We start from the raw sequence: 14,063 nt of genomic DNA, 5'->3' as shown, positions 1-14,063 counted from the left end.
AAAGCAGTGACTGTGATGACCACATCGAAAAAACCAAGCAGTGAGGCTGAGTTGCCCCGAAGACTGCGTAGTTGTGTTGGGACCATTCACACAACACTCGACGGTGGCCCGGATGTCTTTCTAGCTTCGCGACAGACCAGCGAAGAGGCGTCACGGCAGTGTCTTGCCTCTCTATTCGCCCTAGCTTCTTCATTACACACACCACAGCTCCAGTACTACAGTAAATCACTGGAGACAAGCAGAAAAAGACACGTCACGGTTGAGCAGATATGGGGGCAGATGAATATGTTGCTCCGTCCTGTGCTACGCCGCTTACAGGATAATGTACGTCTTGCACAGAAGAGGTTTGGCAACAGCAAAGCACGAAAAAGAGAGGATACCACACTGGAAAAACAGCATCAACAAGGCAAAAAGCGATCACGAGATGAGGATCCCACAGCTAATGGCAACGATGTGCTATCAGCCAATGCTTCGGAACTCAGCGAGGGCGATTTGGATGAAGAAATCACGCAGCTCCTTGCTGAACAGCAGAGACGGCGTGAACAGAAAAAATCAGGTAAAAAAGATCTTAAAGGTGACAATTCATGGCGCTATGCATTTGGAAAAGGCAACGAAGATGAGGACGATGAAGCTGAGTTAGATGGTAAGAGTGCTGAAGATGACATGGAAGATGGTGCTGATGATGATAATGATGATGGAGGTGAAGCACGTATTCGCCGTAGACACGCCCGGGCGATGGCATCCATGGAAGAAGAAAATAATGAAGATGAGGATGAGGACCGTCGTGGTGATGAGGAACTTGAAGCATTGAAAGAAATGTACGGCGAAGACTTTGAGCCTGACGAGGATGATGAGGATGAGGATGTCAATGGTTCAAGTGAGGATCCACAACTGGAGGAGGATCTCGCGTGGGATGATCCGAGTGCCACCTTTGATGAGCGTGACGGTCGTTACTGGGGAACGGACGACATGTTGGCGGACCACGACACCACCGAGGCGTACCCCCACACGGCCACCAAATCCCACATGACCCACGCGACGGGTGATGCCCTCGTGGCTGCCGGGGACGACGAGGAAGAGGACGCCGCGTTGAATGATCCGAATTTAACGGAATTGGAGCGGGAGCGGCTGCGGGAGCGGCGGTTGGTCGCCCGCCTGGAGCAGCAGCGGCTGTACAGCACTCAGTGGGAGATGGGCGGTGAGGTGGGCGGGCGGGATCGCCCCCGGGATGCGCTGCTCGACGCCCCACTGGACTTTGAACACGCCATGAAGGCCGTGCCAGTCATCACAGAGGCCGTCACGGCGCGGCTCGAGGATCGCATCCGACGCCGCGTGTTAGAGGGCAAATACGACGATGTGCAGCGGCGAAGCGCACTGTCAACACCGGCAGATTTAACAAGCACCACCAGACTTCGCGATAATAACGCCGATGCGGAGAAGTCACGACTCTCACTTATGGATTTGTATGAGAAGGAATACCTCGCCCGGGTGCGGGCCGCCGAGGAGGCCGATGGCAGCGCTAACAATAACGCGGCGGCAGAGCCATTGACAGAAATTGAAAAGGATGAACTACGTGCGATCCATATGTGGAAACGCCTCGCACAGCACCTCGATGCCCTCAGTAACTTCCACTACACACCAAAACCGGTGCAGGAAGATCTCTCAGCGCGTGTGCGGGCAGTGGAGGGACACGCTCCTGCTATTACTGTTGAAACGGTGGGCAACTTTGCCACCACACGGGAGATGGCACTCGCCCCACAGGACTTATACCGCGGCTCCAACCGCAAGTACGCTGATGTCGGCTCCAATGAGTTGTTGCCCCGGGAACGGCGGGCATTACGGCATGCTAAGAAGGCAGAGATGGGTGCAGCGCGTGATCGTAGGGAGAAACGGGTAGAGAAGGCTAAAAAGATGAAGCAGCAACAGAAGGAGCAACAGAAGAATCTGACGGCGTAGTGAAAAGTTTTCATCTCGAAACGATTAATACAAAAAAAAAATATGGAGGATACGAGACTAAAATGAGATTATATATATATATATATATATATATATATATATATATATATAAAGAGAAGAGCACCAATACAAAACACTAAAAGAACAAAGCAAGAATAAAAAAAAGAGGAAAAAGTTAAAAAAAAAACAGTAGCAAATGAATAAAAAAAAAGAGAGAAAGGAAGAGGTCCGATTACCTTTTTTCCGTCTGAATCAAGAAACTGTGTAGTGTCAAATGAGAGAGAACAGCACATTCACAATTTGTTCCATCGTGTTTTTTTTATTCGGTGTCTTCCTATTATTTACTGTTTAGGTGTGTCTTTGTGTATTTTTACATTCACTTGGGTGTGTACTACCATTTCTGTTTTTTTTCTCCTTTCTTTGGTAATAAATGACTTGTTTACTCCTTTTTTTTTATCAAAAAAACTCTTTATTTGTTTTTGCAGGGATTGACTCTAGTTTTTTGGAACTTTTAAGCACATAGACTTTGATAATTTCTTCTTCCTCATTCTGTGCCACAGAAATGAAACTGGTTCCAAATCCTCCTGTCCATTTAATCACACCACAGGAGTTTCGAGCGAGGCTGGACGCAACTCGCCCAGTACATCCTCGTGTTTGGTTGGCAGACGTTGACAGTGACAACCAATGTTACGAAACAAGTAATACGAAGCAATTGCTCCACCAGGATGGATGTGTTGAAACACAGTCTACCATAGTTACTACTGAAAGTGCTACAGTGGGTTCAACGCCTCCTATTTCTCGTGAGGAGGTATTTGACGTTGATGCAATGGGCGATGATGTATCGCAATCATTGGTTGAGAGAGGCAAAGACGTTTTGTGTTTGTTAGGTTCGCAAAGTAAAACTGAGAGGTCTTCTCTGAGTGACGACAGTAAAAAAAAAGAGGAAAGGTTATCACAACCAAAGACCTCGCAAAAGAAATCGAGAGCGCAAAAGGCTAAGGAGTCCGTTGGAATAACGTCCACTACAGCATCAGGTACCAAGAGAAAGCGTACCATTGATGATTACTTTTTCCGTAAATAAAAGTAATGCTTGAATTATGTGATATTTATCTCTCTGCTTTAGATTTTCACTTCACCCACCTCACTCTTTCGCTCTCTTTGCCTTTATTTTGCAAATGAATAGTTCGAGAGGAGGTCAAAACAATACTGCTGTATATCGGTGCAGTTTTTACGATTGTACAAGACAAAAAATATCGGCAAGAAAATGGAAACGTGTAAATATACAATGTTTTTTTTAGCATTAGGGTTTGAGTGTTTATTCTATTGCTTTTCACTATATCAAAGAGACAAGAAACCTGGTACAATTAACATCTGTTTTTTTTTTTCTTTAAACCACCTGTTTTTTTTTTTCCCTTTCCTTTTTTTTTGATTATTGTTCTTTTCTATAAAACAGGGAAAAAGTGGGGGGAAAGAGAATTAAATAACACCCTTTATTCTTTTCAAAAACGCGAAAAGAGAAAACAAATAAACGTCAGAGGGTGAAAAAGAACAACAACCATCCTAGCCACGTTACCAATACCATTACTATCATTATAATCATCACTTCAAAACGACAACAACAACAACAACAACAGCAACAAACAGGAAACAGCAACACACAAGAGCAAGTAACTATAGAAATGCCTTCTTTCAACTTTCACCCTGGGTTTGCAGGTCACAGTATACGGTGCAATCCATGGCAACCGACCCAGTATGTTATTTCGGCGGCAGAGCACTTTGGTGTGGCGGGAACTGGTAAGGTATATATTCTAAACACTGCGCCAGGATTTCCGACTGGGTCCTCTGTATCCCTTCTTGGATGCTGGGGAACAAGTGACGGTGCCTTTGACGGTTGTTTTAGCGAGGCAGATCCGAACATAGTGGCCGTCGCATGTGGTGATGGTGTGAAATTGTACAATCTGCAACAATCCCTAAACCGTGATGGGGTAGTTCCGCTTGTGCACATTACGGAACACCATGCGGAGGTGGCAGGATTATCTTGGCACCGTGGCAGTTTTCTCTCCTGCAGTTGGGATGGTTCCGTAAAGCTCTACCAGGCGGCGAACCCGCAGTTGTCTTGTATGACATTCCAAGAGCACATGAAGGAGGTGTATGAGGTGACCTTCTCCCCCCGCAACCCCACCTCCTTCCTCTCCTGCTCTGGGGATGGGACGTGGAAGTTGTGGGATGCTCGGGTGCCGCGCTCCAGCCTCACACAGGTGGGCCACAACCACCAAATCATTCTCAGCGTTGATTGGAACAAATACGATGGAAATATCTTCGCCACTGGCGGAGTGGACCGCACGGTGCGACTGTGGGACCTCCGCCGCCCCACCACTCCCCTCGCCACGCTGCCTGGTCACGAGAACGCCTGCCGCCGCGTCCGCTTCGACCCCCACGCCCGCAACCGCCTCGCCTCCGCCGGGTACGACTGCCGCGTCTGCGTGTGGGACCTCGACCAGCCCCAGCGCCCCCTCGCCGCCCGGTACGCCCAGCACCGCGAGTTCGTCGTTGGCCTCGACTGGTCCCTCGCCGCCCCGCTCGCCCTCGCCACCGCCGCCTGGGACGGGCAGGCCTTCTTTTGGCAGCACGGCGCCCCACCCACGCTCTCCCCGCCGCTCGCCACACCACTGCCAGTCGCCGTCCCACCGCCACGCATGCGAGTGCCACGCTCAAAGGTCCTGCCAGGACTCCCACCCGTCCCAATCGCGGCACCAGTCTAAAAAAGAACACAAAGCAAAGGGAGGAGCAGCACCCCAGAACAAGACCACAGCAGTACATTATTACAAAAGAGATATAAGGAGGGAAGGGTGAAGAACAACGGAGGAAAAAGAAAGAAAAAAAGAAAACAAAATGATTACCTCAAGTGAAAAACGAAAAAAATAAAAAAAAAATCGGGCTGTTCTTGGCGTTGAGACCACAAGAGCAAAAAAAAAAAGAATACTGTTTTTATTATTTTGTTATCTTTTTAGTTTTACGTGAACGGTCAACAATTAACGCAGAGGGTGTGATGATTCAACACGCTTGCCTACTTGTTTGTCTCTTAAAAACTTAGGGAAGCAAAATACTCTGGATGGGTGGGTGATTCCGAGTCCTGTTTTCTTATTTATGAGTTATATTGCACTAAGATGTAGTTTTCTGAATTTTCTCCTTCCTATTGTATTAGTTTCAAGGCCAAAACAATAAGTTGTTTTTTAGTAAAGGAAGATACCGAAACGAAAGAAAAAATTATTTTCACCAGAAAGGAACTATCCAGAAAATGCGGGGGAATTATCGTCGAAAACGAGTTGCCACTTCTTTGGTGTTTAGTGTTCAGGATCGTCGCAACCGTGCTCGGGCTCTATTAGAGATACAGCAGCGAAAAGCTGCTCTTTTTCCTATTGGAACAGCAGATGTAGCCCATCGTCTGCATGTCATGCAACCGAATGAAGAAATTATGGACTGCAGTTTTACCGTAGAGGATTCAGAAGATGGGTTTGCTGTATTTTCCACTGCAAGTGCACCTTCAGATGATATTATAAGGTCCAGACGACGCACACCTATCTCTTACGAACAATGGGTACAGGAAGGATTTCCTGTAGACTGCTGGAGACCTCTGCTTATGGATGAGTTGTATGAACCACTGGAAGCACAGCAAACGTTCCTAAGGGTGAAGTATACCCCTGCTTCAAAGAAAAGAAAGAGTCTCTCCAGCGAAACTTCTGCATCTAACATCCAACCGTGAAATAACATATGAGAGGTGTAACACATTTGATGAGTGTTTTCCTTTTTGTGATTTTGCATCATGGGACTCCCTCTCTCTCTTTAAAGCAATTCGATGGTTATCGACGTTTAGATAAAACTTCTATATGATTCCTTTTATAGCTATATCCCATAAAAATCTTTTTTTTTTATTGCGCTCCAACATCTACATATACAAGAGAATCTCATGATTTTTTTTGTTTTATTATTGCTTTTATTTACTTTTCTTTTAATGCTTCATACATGTATGTACATATATAAATATATATATGATTTCTATGGTTTCTTTTTTTTTTCTTCTCACTTTCTCAGATGAGCAAATGTCAATTTTTTTGCTTTTTTTCGTTTTTATCCATTCACTTTCTGTGGCACTTGTGCCAGCACACGTTAGCGGTGTGGATGGTGCAAGGGTCGTTCAAGAAGACGAAGAATAGAAAGTAAAAGAAAGAAAAAAGATATCGGGAAACAGTTTACATGTATTTTTTTTTCTTGAATATCTCTGTTTTTCTCCTTTTCTTTGGTTTCTTTACTCATTTTTTTTTCTTGCTTTTTTTTTTCTCTTTCTTGCGTTCTATTAGACATACAGATTATTATTATTATTATTATTATTATTATTATTATTATTATTATTATTATTATTATTATTATTATTATTAATCATTGCAAGAGGGTCCATGCGTGCTACTTCTTGGTGGTCTAGGTATGGTTGGTAGAAACCTTCTCAAGTATATTGCGGACTACCAACTTGCCTCCTTTATTCATGTAGTAGATAAACGGGTACCAGATATGTGCCATCTCTCTCCCACGTAAAAGAATTTGCTGACATTACCTTATGTTGAGGTTGGACAGGCTGATTTATCTATGCATGAACACGTGGATCGTGCCTTTTCTGCAAAGCCATTCAACATTATCGTTAATCTTGCCAGTGAAACACAATATGGCCACCTTGATATTGTTTACGAGCGAAGTATATTGCAACTACGAACCCTTTGCGCACAAAAAGCGGCTCTTCTTGTTGGTTGTGAACGCTATATAGAAGCAAGCACATGTCAGGTATATGAGTGTAGTAATAATTCACCAGCAAAGGAGAACAAAACACGTCTAAAACCCTGGACAGCCATGGCAAGATATCATCTTGAAGCCGAAAAGGTTATCGCAACTATAACAAATCTCCCATGGGTGATTGTACGATTACCAATTGTATACGGACCAGGGGATATTAGAGGACTTATGCCACAACTTGTACGTGCCGCAGTTTATGAAAAAACTGGAACTTGTATGGAATTTCTATGGGGAAAAGATCTTAGAATACATGCTGTACACGTTCAAGATGTGGCTGCAGCTATTTGGCATATTGTGTGTGTGTGTGTGCTGGTGCAGTTCATTAGGTCTACAATGTAGTAGATGATGGTGATACAACACAGGAAAGTTTCAATACTTTACCTGAATCCATGTTTAAAATAAAAACAGGATTTGTCGGATCAATCATGTCTAATTTGGCATCTTGCAAGCTTGAGGAACTTGTAGAGGAAGCTAATGATGGTCATATGGGACCATGGTCAACAATGCTCAAAAATCATAATATCGATGTAACACCTCTTAATCCATATTTAGAGCCTGAGCTCTTGTACAATAATCCATTGGCAGTTGATGGTTTAAAATTACGTGAATTGGGGTTTCAGTGCAGTTGTCCAAAACTCACGAAGGAATTACTTGAAGATAGTTTGGAGTATTGGATAAACCTGGGACTTTTTCCCAGGTAAAAAACGAGTTGAAGTGAGTATTTGATAATCTACTTCTCATAGACTTAAATCTGAGAGGGAACAAATATTTTTTTATGCATAACCATAGTCACAAATGAGGTTAGAAATAAATTAGGTGCATATACGGGTAAGAAGAAACAACTGACACTCTGAAAACTGAATTTTATATCTATATATTTGCTTTTTTTTTCTTAAACTTCTTTTCTGCTTTGTTCAAAACGAAAAAAAATTGTTTTTTTTTGTCTTTTCGTTATGCTATGAAAAGGAGAAATAAATAAAGGGAAGAAACATACGGAAACGTAAGAATTGACACAAAACGTCGGTTCCGTTTTGACCGAACACAACGATACATAAACAGTCAGAATATCAAAGGAACAACCGTAATAATAGTAGTAATAATAATAATTCTTCTTTTAAAAAACAAACCAATAAACATAATAGTAAGAGAGAAGGGGGAAGGGTATATATGTTGTGTTTAACCCGTTTCCGTGCATGTACCAAAAAGAACGTGTTTCTTGATTTGGTGAAGGACCTCCGATTTCGCACAGAGGCTCCTATTGCAGACTGTAGCGCAGCTCTCAAGGAAACAGGTGGAGATGTGGAAAAGGCAATGGAGGTGCTTCGCAAAAAAGGAGCAGCAAAAGCAATGAAAAAAGGTTCACGCGTTACTGAACAGGGAAGTGTTGTAGCCTGTATTGGGGGTACATTTGGGGCAGCTGTTATCACTGTTTGTAGTGAGACGGACTTTGCCGCACGCAGTATTCAATTTCAGAATGCCTGTGCCAAAGTAAAGGAAAGACTGCAAGCAAAGATCATTGATAGCAAAGGTGCCATTCTTGCAGATCCTGCAGAGGCCCACCGATCTCTTGTAGAGTCCACCGCCGATGAACTCCGCGCCACTATTGCGGTTCTCGGTGAGAATGTCACAATCAAGTCTGTGGAGCCGCTGCGTCTCGCCCCACACGTAACGGATCGTATTTCGATTGGTTCCTACACACACGGTGTGTTGGATGTGCCGGATGTGGGCCGTATTGCTGGACTCGTTGCGGTGAGTTGTGTCGATCTAAATATAAATAACGTGGAGTCGAGTACAGTTGTGGATGTGGCCAGACACTTTGTGGCCTGCAGTGGGGCGGAGGGGAATTATGTGCATCAAAACTTCTTTGCTACGGAGGAGACGGTGGGGCAGTGGTTGAAGCGGCATGGGCTTCGGTTTAGTAGTAGTACAGTGGTGGAGTTTGGTAAAGATCCTATTGTACACACCGCCCCACAACCACGTACAAACAGTAATTAAGTAACTACAAAAACAACAACAACAAACTAGAGGTGTGTTTTGTTTCTGCAATTATCTTCTGACACATTATCATCAATATTGGAAGCAGAAGGGAAAGGAGGAGGAAAGATGGAGAGGAAAGGAGAGGAGAGGAGTTGGTGGGGGAAATGACTGACTTTTTCTCTATTATTATTGGTGTTATTATTATTATTATTATTATTATTATTATTATTGTTATTACAGTTATTATTATTGTTAATGTTATTGTTAATAATATTATTGTTATTACTATTTTTTATTTTCTGTTATTATTATTATTATTATTATTATTATTATTATTATTATTATTATTATTATTATTATTATGTGTTGTTATTCTTATTGTTATTAGTGTTGAATTATTTTTCGTACTCAAGAAACACATTCTAATTCAAGAAGTATAAGAGACTTCTTTCTTCACTACATTTCATTTGAAATGATAGGAATCACTTTTTCCTGCTTTTTTTTGATACTATATGGAATTCATGCAAATAGTGAAAACCTTATTGTTTTTTTTATTTTTTTTATTTGCATGAGGGATTGCATAGTGGGATAAAGATAATGATTACCGGTCATGAAATTCATCTCATTCGAAAGGAAGTAACATCGGTGGCATCAAATTCATCAAGATGCATGGTGGTTTATCCACTTGGAAAGAAGAGCAGACAACGTGTGGGTATAGGCGAAAAAACCGGGGCCGTTACGGTCTTTTCTATTGGAAAGACAATGGAACGTGTGGTGGCATTTGAAACACCACCTCAAAATAGACCTGTAAGTTGCGCTACAATTTATGAAGATCAGATTTTCTTTGTACATGGAAGTGTGCTTGATGCATATTCACGAAAGGGAAAACTTTTTTTTTCCTTTGATACCAATGTAACTGAGGTGATACATACCGTTTTTGTTTCCACACCATTTATTATAACATGTGGAAGTTTTATGGTAACTGGATTTCGTGAAGCCAAGGAACTTGGTTTCTACATGGCACCAGATCGTATTAACGCAATGGTAGCATTTGTTTCTACTTCAGCTTTAACAGTAAAGCGAGAGGAACGAGCCTTTGCAGACTGTTGTTACATTCTTGGATGTAATGATCGTACTATTCGTTTGTTGCGAAGTCATAAAGCTTTAGAGGAAATTCAATGTGAGGCTCCTATTTCTTCTCTCTACTTTAGTGAGGTATCTCACAAAGTCTATTATGGTACAAGTGCAGGTTCTTTAGGATGTATGGATCTAAAGAATAATGATTTTTCTCTTGGTCGTGATTTTGGCTACATTCCGGAAGATCGTCAAGCGGCGGTTACAGCTTTGTCAGTTTTTGATATTAATATGGATAAAAGAGAGGAACTGTTGGTGGGACGTCAGGATGGATTGGTACAGGTGTTTTACATTCATAGAGATGATGATACTTCTAGTGGTCAAGTTGTTTGTATATGGTCTGGAAGTGCAGATGAAAGTGTGCTTTCCATTGGTGGTGGTTTTATTACACATGCCAATCGCCCTGATGTATTGGTTCACTCTTTTAGTGGAAGAATCACAGCCTTTTCACTTAAGGAAGAGGAGCGTATTTCTGGAAGAGGTGATCACGGGGATTCTGGACCTACTTCCGCAGTAGTTGAATCAGAAGTAATTGAAACAGAAATTCAAATTAATGATATTCGGGGAGAAATTGCTGCTCTTAAACAGGCGATTGTTGCGAAAACCAATGAGTTAGCAGAATGTACAGGAGCAAAAGGGGCTGGTACATCTCTTCTCGCTGTATCTTCTACTTTTACTGTGAAGGTTACACTTTCACAGCAAAAGGATAGCCCGGCATTGTTATTAATGATTGAATCCGATACCCCTATAGATTGTATTACATTACAGAGTGAAGTACGACTGCATTTTGCTCAGACAGTTGCTGCAGAAGTTATAGTACAGGAAGAAATTCCACAAAACAATTTATTAACGAAAACACTCGCCGTTGTACGACCACTAGAGACACGTAAGTATAGTTGTTCCGTTGCCTTTTGGATACCTGATGGTCAGTGGGGATTATTAAGGGTCACTACTCTGGCATCTCTCGCCCCACGCACGGCACAGATGAAAGTTGTACAATTACGACCTTTGCCACTTTACGCCCACGTCGGAGGCAATGAAAAGGAATCCAATGCAACAAGATTAGCACCTTCTACAATGGAGGTAGTCGGGGATTTCACTGCCCGAGAGATGCATGGTTGGTTGTTGATGTTGCTTCCTGGAACTCCGGAGTTATATCAGTCAAAATTATCTACTCTACGCTTTGAGGATACCTTTATGCATAATGCTCTTGAGGTGAAATACGGTGATAGAAATGCAGTTTTTACTGCTACCTCACTATTGACATTAACTGTTGTAAGACGGTATATTAGTAGTTGCGCAGTGGATCGATCATTAGCGTTGACGTTTCGGTTCTCAATTCATGATGATGCAGTTCACTCTAATCTACAGTCTATTTCAACTCGTCTCGCTAAGTGTAATAAGAGCTTTAAAGATCTTCGGCTTCTTGAGGCACTTCATGAGTTACATGGGAATCAACAAGCAGATAAGAATCTTCTCTCTGAGGATAGCAAGCAAATTCTTGAAAAGGCAGATAAGGTGAAGCAAGAGCATGTACAAAACTCACTCATGAAGGATTATTTACAAATGTTACTTTTAGCACTTTATGAGAGTGTCTCTGACTTGGTGCCAGGAACACCCAAGATGACTGTGACAACAAAAGAAGCATTGGTTGCTTTAATTGAAAATAGTGACGGTTCAAAAATGCAGGAGGAGCTTCAACAAGTATTCATCTGCAAAAGAGAAACATGAGATACTTGGCTTTCCGTTGAGTGATGATAATGATAATGGTGAAACACATATAGAAGGGAGAGAAAAAGAATAAATAAAAAAATAAAACAATGTCTGTGGAGAATGTGGTTTTTTCCCATCTTCAGTATGCCTGTTAGCATATTTGCCTGTTTTTTTTTTCTTTCCATTTACGGGGATTGCTCTCGCTCTATCTCTCTCTCTCTCCATTTATTCTACCTTTTCTTTTCTTCTCCTTTGTACAGTCCTCTGTATCTGCGTTTTCTTTCTCCTCCCCACAAATATACTTACATACATACTTCTTTTCTCTCTTTCTCTATTTCTTTATTACTCGTATGGCAGGTTGGGTGTAGTTTGCGATGGAGTCTCCGAGGAGTGCCGTTCCGCTCGTCCTGCGGGCCCCCGTCCGGCAGGCGACGTTCTTCTCGCTGGCCCTCGTCGAGGAGCTCCTCCGCCACGCCCGGGGGGTTCCCAGCGGGGCGGGGGGCGTCCGGGCCCGACTCCAGCACGAGACCCGCTGTGAGGCCTGCTGGCCCGCCGCGGCCCCCTCGCCCTCCCCTACGGCCTCGTCCTTCTCGCCCACCCCGGCGATTCTTCTCCGCATCGGGGTGCTGCGGGCCCTCGGCCTGCCCGCGCCAGGGCCAGGGGAGAACACCAGCGACCTTTCCATTGCCCTCGGTAGGGAGATCGTCGTACTACCAACGGCATCGGGAAAATACACGGAGGATACACCACCATGGTACCGGGAGGCCGAACAGGATGAACTGCAGCATTTGGCATTAAGTGAGTGGTGTGAGGATCTTATTTTCTATGCCCTGCATCATGGGTTTTCGGCGGTACAGCTGCGATGTGTTCTCTTGACGGCAATGCACCTCATGAATGTTGTAGCAGAAATTCCAGCTCATGCAACAGATATGGAGGCAGAAATACGTTGCTCACAGATACTGGAGACGCTACTCATAGAACAAGCATGTGGAATACCGAATAAAGTTGTAGAAATACATCATGTGACAAATACAGTTACCACAGAGGTACCAGACCCAGAGTATGTCTCTGCCCTAGAGGCAAAGTTAGCAAAAGAAAAAAATAAGAAACAACAGCAATTGTTGCAAGAACAGTTATCAAAAGCTCCATTGATTAGCCAAACAAAGACTGAAGTTCATGAAGAAAGAGTATTAAAAGAGGTTGTAATAGGTCCTTACTTTACACTTCATGAAGTAGCACAGATACTTGAATATTTTTCTTCTACTGTAGTGCAGCATTGGCGGTTATTTCGTAATTTTTTCTCAGAGTATCAACCGACAAAGGTATATGATGAAGTACAAGTGCAATGTGATGTATGGCCCTTTTGTATACCACCACTTTCAGAGTTTTTGCACGAGGATGTATATGCAATGGAGTTAGAGAGGAAAGATATTATAAATGAATGTGAAAAAGCTATTAATGAGGCCTTTAATGAAGAATTTATGCAACCTTTATCTGAGCTTGCTCGAGACCGGGACACTATTGTAGAAAATTGGGAACTAGAACAACTTAAGGCTGAAGAAGATAACAAGAGAAATGCTTTGGATGGATCTGGATACGAAAAGGTTGTTCGCGCTTTTTCACTTCGTTTAACTAAACTTATAGAACGGAATGATGCATTGGGACAAATTGAAGAAACGTCAATACCACCACAATCATTACAAGAATCAACATTGACGTCTAGACCGTTATCACAAGAAAATATGCACAGGATGAGTAAACGCCATGCAGCGACTCCATCAATTTCAAATCGATCTTTTATGTCTAAGAGTAATGTTACCCCTACACCATCAACTGGAGCAGCAGCAGCTGCAGCAGCAAGAGCATCTGCTTCCCCACATCCAATTCAACTTCCTGCTGACACCGTATTTTCATTAGAGGCGGTTGAGGCTCGTTTGTCTAGACTGGAGGCAGCCGCCCAAGCGGCGATTGATTCTCTCAAAGAAAAACCAAATAAGAAAAGGGGATAAAAAAAAATTAATTTCTATATTTGGTTTTTGGCGTTTTTCTGTTATATTTCAACAGATGTTTTTGCTTATATGTTGTGTTTCGGTTTATATGTGAGGGATAAAGAGGGGCGGTGACCTCGGTTATGAGGAGTGACGTTTGGACGAGAAGAAGAAAAGGTGAAGGTGTGAAGGGCGAGAAAAATTGAGACAATGGCAAGCAGAGAATACGATGTACAGAAACTATGAAATTCATTTTTGTCGATACTTCCTTTGTTAAGTCAAATGAGTACTCTCTGCTGTTGTTTTTATTTGCTTATGGTGTATCTTTTGAATTGCTACCAAAGAAAAAAAAAACTGAAGACGCAAAGCGAAACAGAGTGAAAACTCAACAGGGTTTGAAAATAATACAAAAAAGCAAACAAACAAAGAAACAAAACAATATCATTTATTTTA

General features: G+C 42.7%; 9 protein-coding genes across 9 annotated transcripts; all 9 read left to right on the top strand.

Annotated features, from left to right (window-relative positions):
* Positions 1 to 15: 15 nt before the first annotated feature.
* Positions 16 to 1,956, top strand: LSM04_004404 (U3 small nucleolar ribonucleoprotein complex; the record flags this gene model as incomplete). Its single annotated transcript, XM_067336057.1, has 1 exon — positions 16 to 1,956. The coding sequence occupies one exon, from the start codon at positions 16 to 18 to the stop codon at positions 1,954 to 1,956; it is 1,941 nt and encodes a 646-aa protein (XP_067192524.1).
* A 562-nt stretch (positions 1,957 to 2,518) lies between these two features.
* On the top strand, positions 2,519 to 3,037 carry LSM04_000794 (uncharacterized protein; the record flags this gene model as incomplete). The annotated part of the gene is made up of 1 exon (XM_067336056.1): positions 2,519 to 3,037. One exon carries the CDS (start codon positions 2,519 to 2,521, stop codon positions 3,035 to 3,037), a length of 519 nt encoding a protein of 172 aa, XP_067192325.1.
* Positions 3,038 to 3,635: 598 nt separating this feature from the next.
* Positions 3,636 to 4,718, top strand: LSM04_003890 (WD40 repeat; the record flags this gene model as incomplete). Its single annotated transcript, XM_067336055.1, has 1 exon — positions 3,636 to 4,718. The coding sequence occupies one exon, from the start codon at positions 3,636 to 3,638 to the stop codon at positions 4,716 to 4,718; it is 1,083 nt and encodes a 360-aa protein (XP_067192499.1).
* Positions 4,719 to 5,254: 536 nt separating this feature from the next.
* On the top strand, positions 5,255 to 5,719 carry LSM04_003926 (uncharacterized protein; the record flags this gene model as incomplete). The annotated part of the gene is made up of 1 exon (XM_067336053.1): positions 5,255 to 5,719. The coding sequence occupies one exon, from the start codon at positions 5,255 to 5,257 to the stop codon at positions 5,717 to 5,719; it is 465 nt and encodes a 154-aa protein (XP_067192500.1).
* Positions 5,720 to 6,438: 719 nt separating this feature from the next.
* LSM04_007837 (NAD-dependent epimerase/dehydratase) lies at positions 6,439 to 7,137 on the top strand (the record flags this gene model as incomplete). The annotated part of the gene is made up of 2 exons (XM_067336052.1): positions 6,439 to 6,513; positions 6,586 to 7,137. 2 exons carry the CDS (start codon positions 6,439 to 6,441, stop codon positions 7,135 to 7,137), a joined length of 627 nt encoding a protein of 208 aa, XP_067192711.1.
* A 50-nt stretch (positions 7,138 to 7,187) lies between these two features.
* Positions 7,188 to 7,499, top strand: LSM04_008906 (uncharacterized protein; the record flags this gene model as incomplete). Its single annotated transcript, XM_067336051.1, has 1 exon — positions 7,188 to 7,499. The coding sequence occupies one exon, from the start codon at positions 7,188 to 7,190 to the stop codon at positions 7,497 to 7,499; it is 312 nt and encodes a 103-aa protein (XP_067192767.1).
* A 466-nt stretch (positions 7,500 to 7,965) lies between these two features.
* Positions 7,966 to 8,793, top strand: LSM04_007872 (Translation elongation factor EFTs/EF1B; the record flags this gene model as incomplete). Its single annotated transcript, XM_067336050.1, has 1 exon — positions 7,966 to 8,793. One exon carries the CDS (start codon positions 7,966 to 7,968, stop codon positions 8,791 to 8,793), a length of 828 nt encoding a protein of 275 aa, XP_067192712.1.
* A 579-nt stretch (positions 8,794 to 9,372) lies between these two features.
* On the top strand, positions 9,373 to 11,640 carry LSM04_001933 (uncharacterized protein; the record flags this gene model as incomplete). The annotated part of the gene is made up of 1 exon (XM_067336049.1): positions 9,373 to 11,640. One exon carries the CDS (start codon positions 9,373 to 9,375, stop codon positions 11,638 to 11,640), a length of 2,268 nt encoding a protein of 755 aa, XP_067192398.1.
* Positions 11,641 to 11,996: 356 nt separating this feature from the next.
* Positions 11,997 to 13,631, top strand: LSM04_003352 (uncharacterized protein; the record flags this gene model as incomplete). The annotated part of the gene is made up of 1 exon (XM_067336048.1): positions 11,997 to 13,631. One exon carries the CDS (start codon positions 11,997 to 11,999, stop codon positions 13,629 to 13,631), a length of 1,635 nt encoding a protein of 544 aa, XP_067192475.1.
* Between the last annotated feature and the right edge of the window lie 432 nt (positions 13,632 to 14,063).

The sequence above is a fragment of the Trypanosoma melophagium genome (assembly GCF_022059095.1).
Source record: "Trypanosoma melophagium isolate St. Kilda chromosome Unknown ctg2segment0, whole genome shotgun sequence".
In the NCBI taxonomy this organism is placed as follows: Eukaryota; Euglenozoa; class Kinetoplastea; order Trypanosomatida; family Trypanosomatidae; genus Trypanosoma; species Trypanosoma melophagium.
The sequence above is the reverse complement of the archived record's forward strand: the minus strand, read 5'-3'. Positions and strand labels throughout refer to the sequence as shown.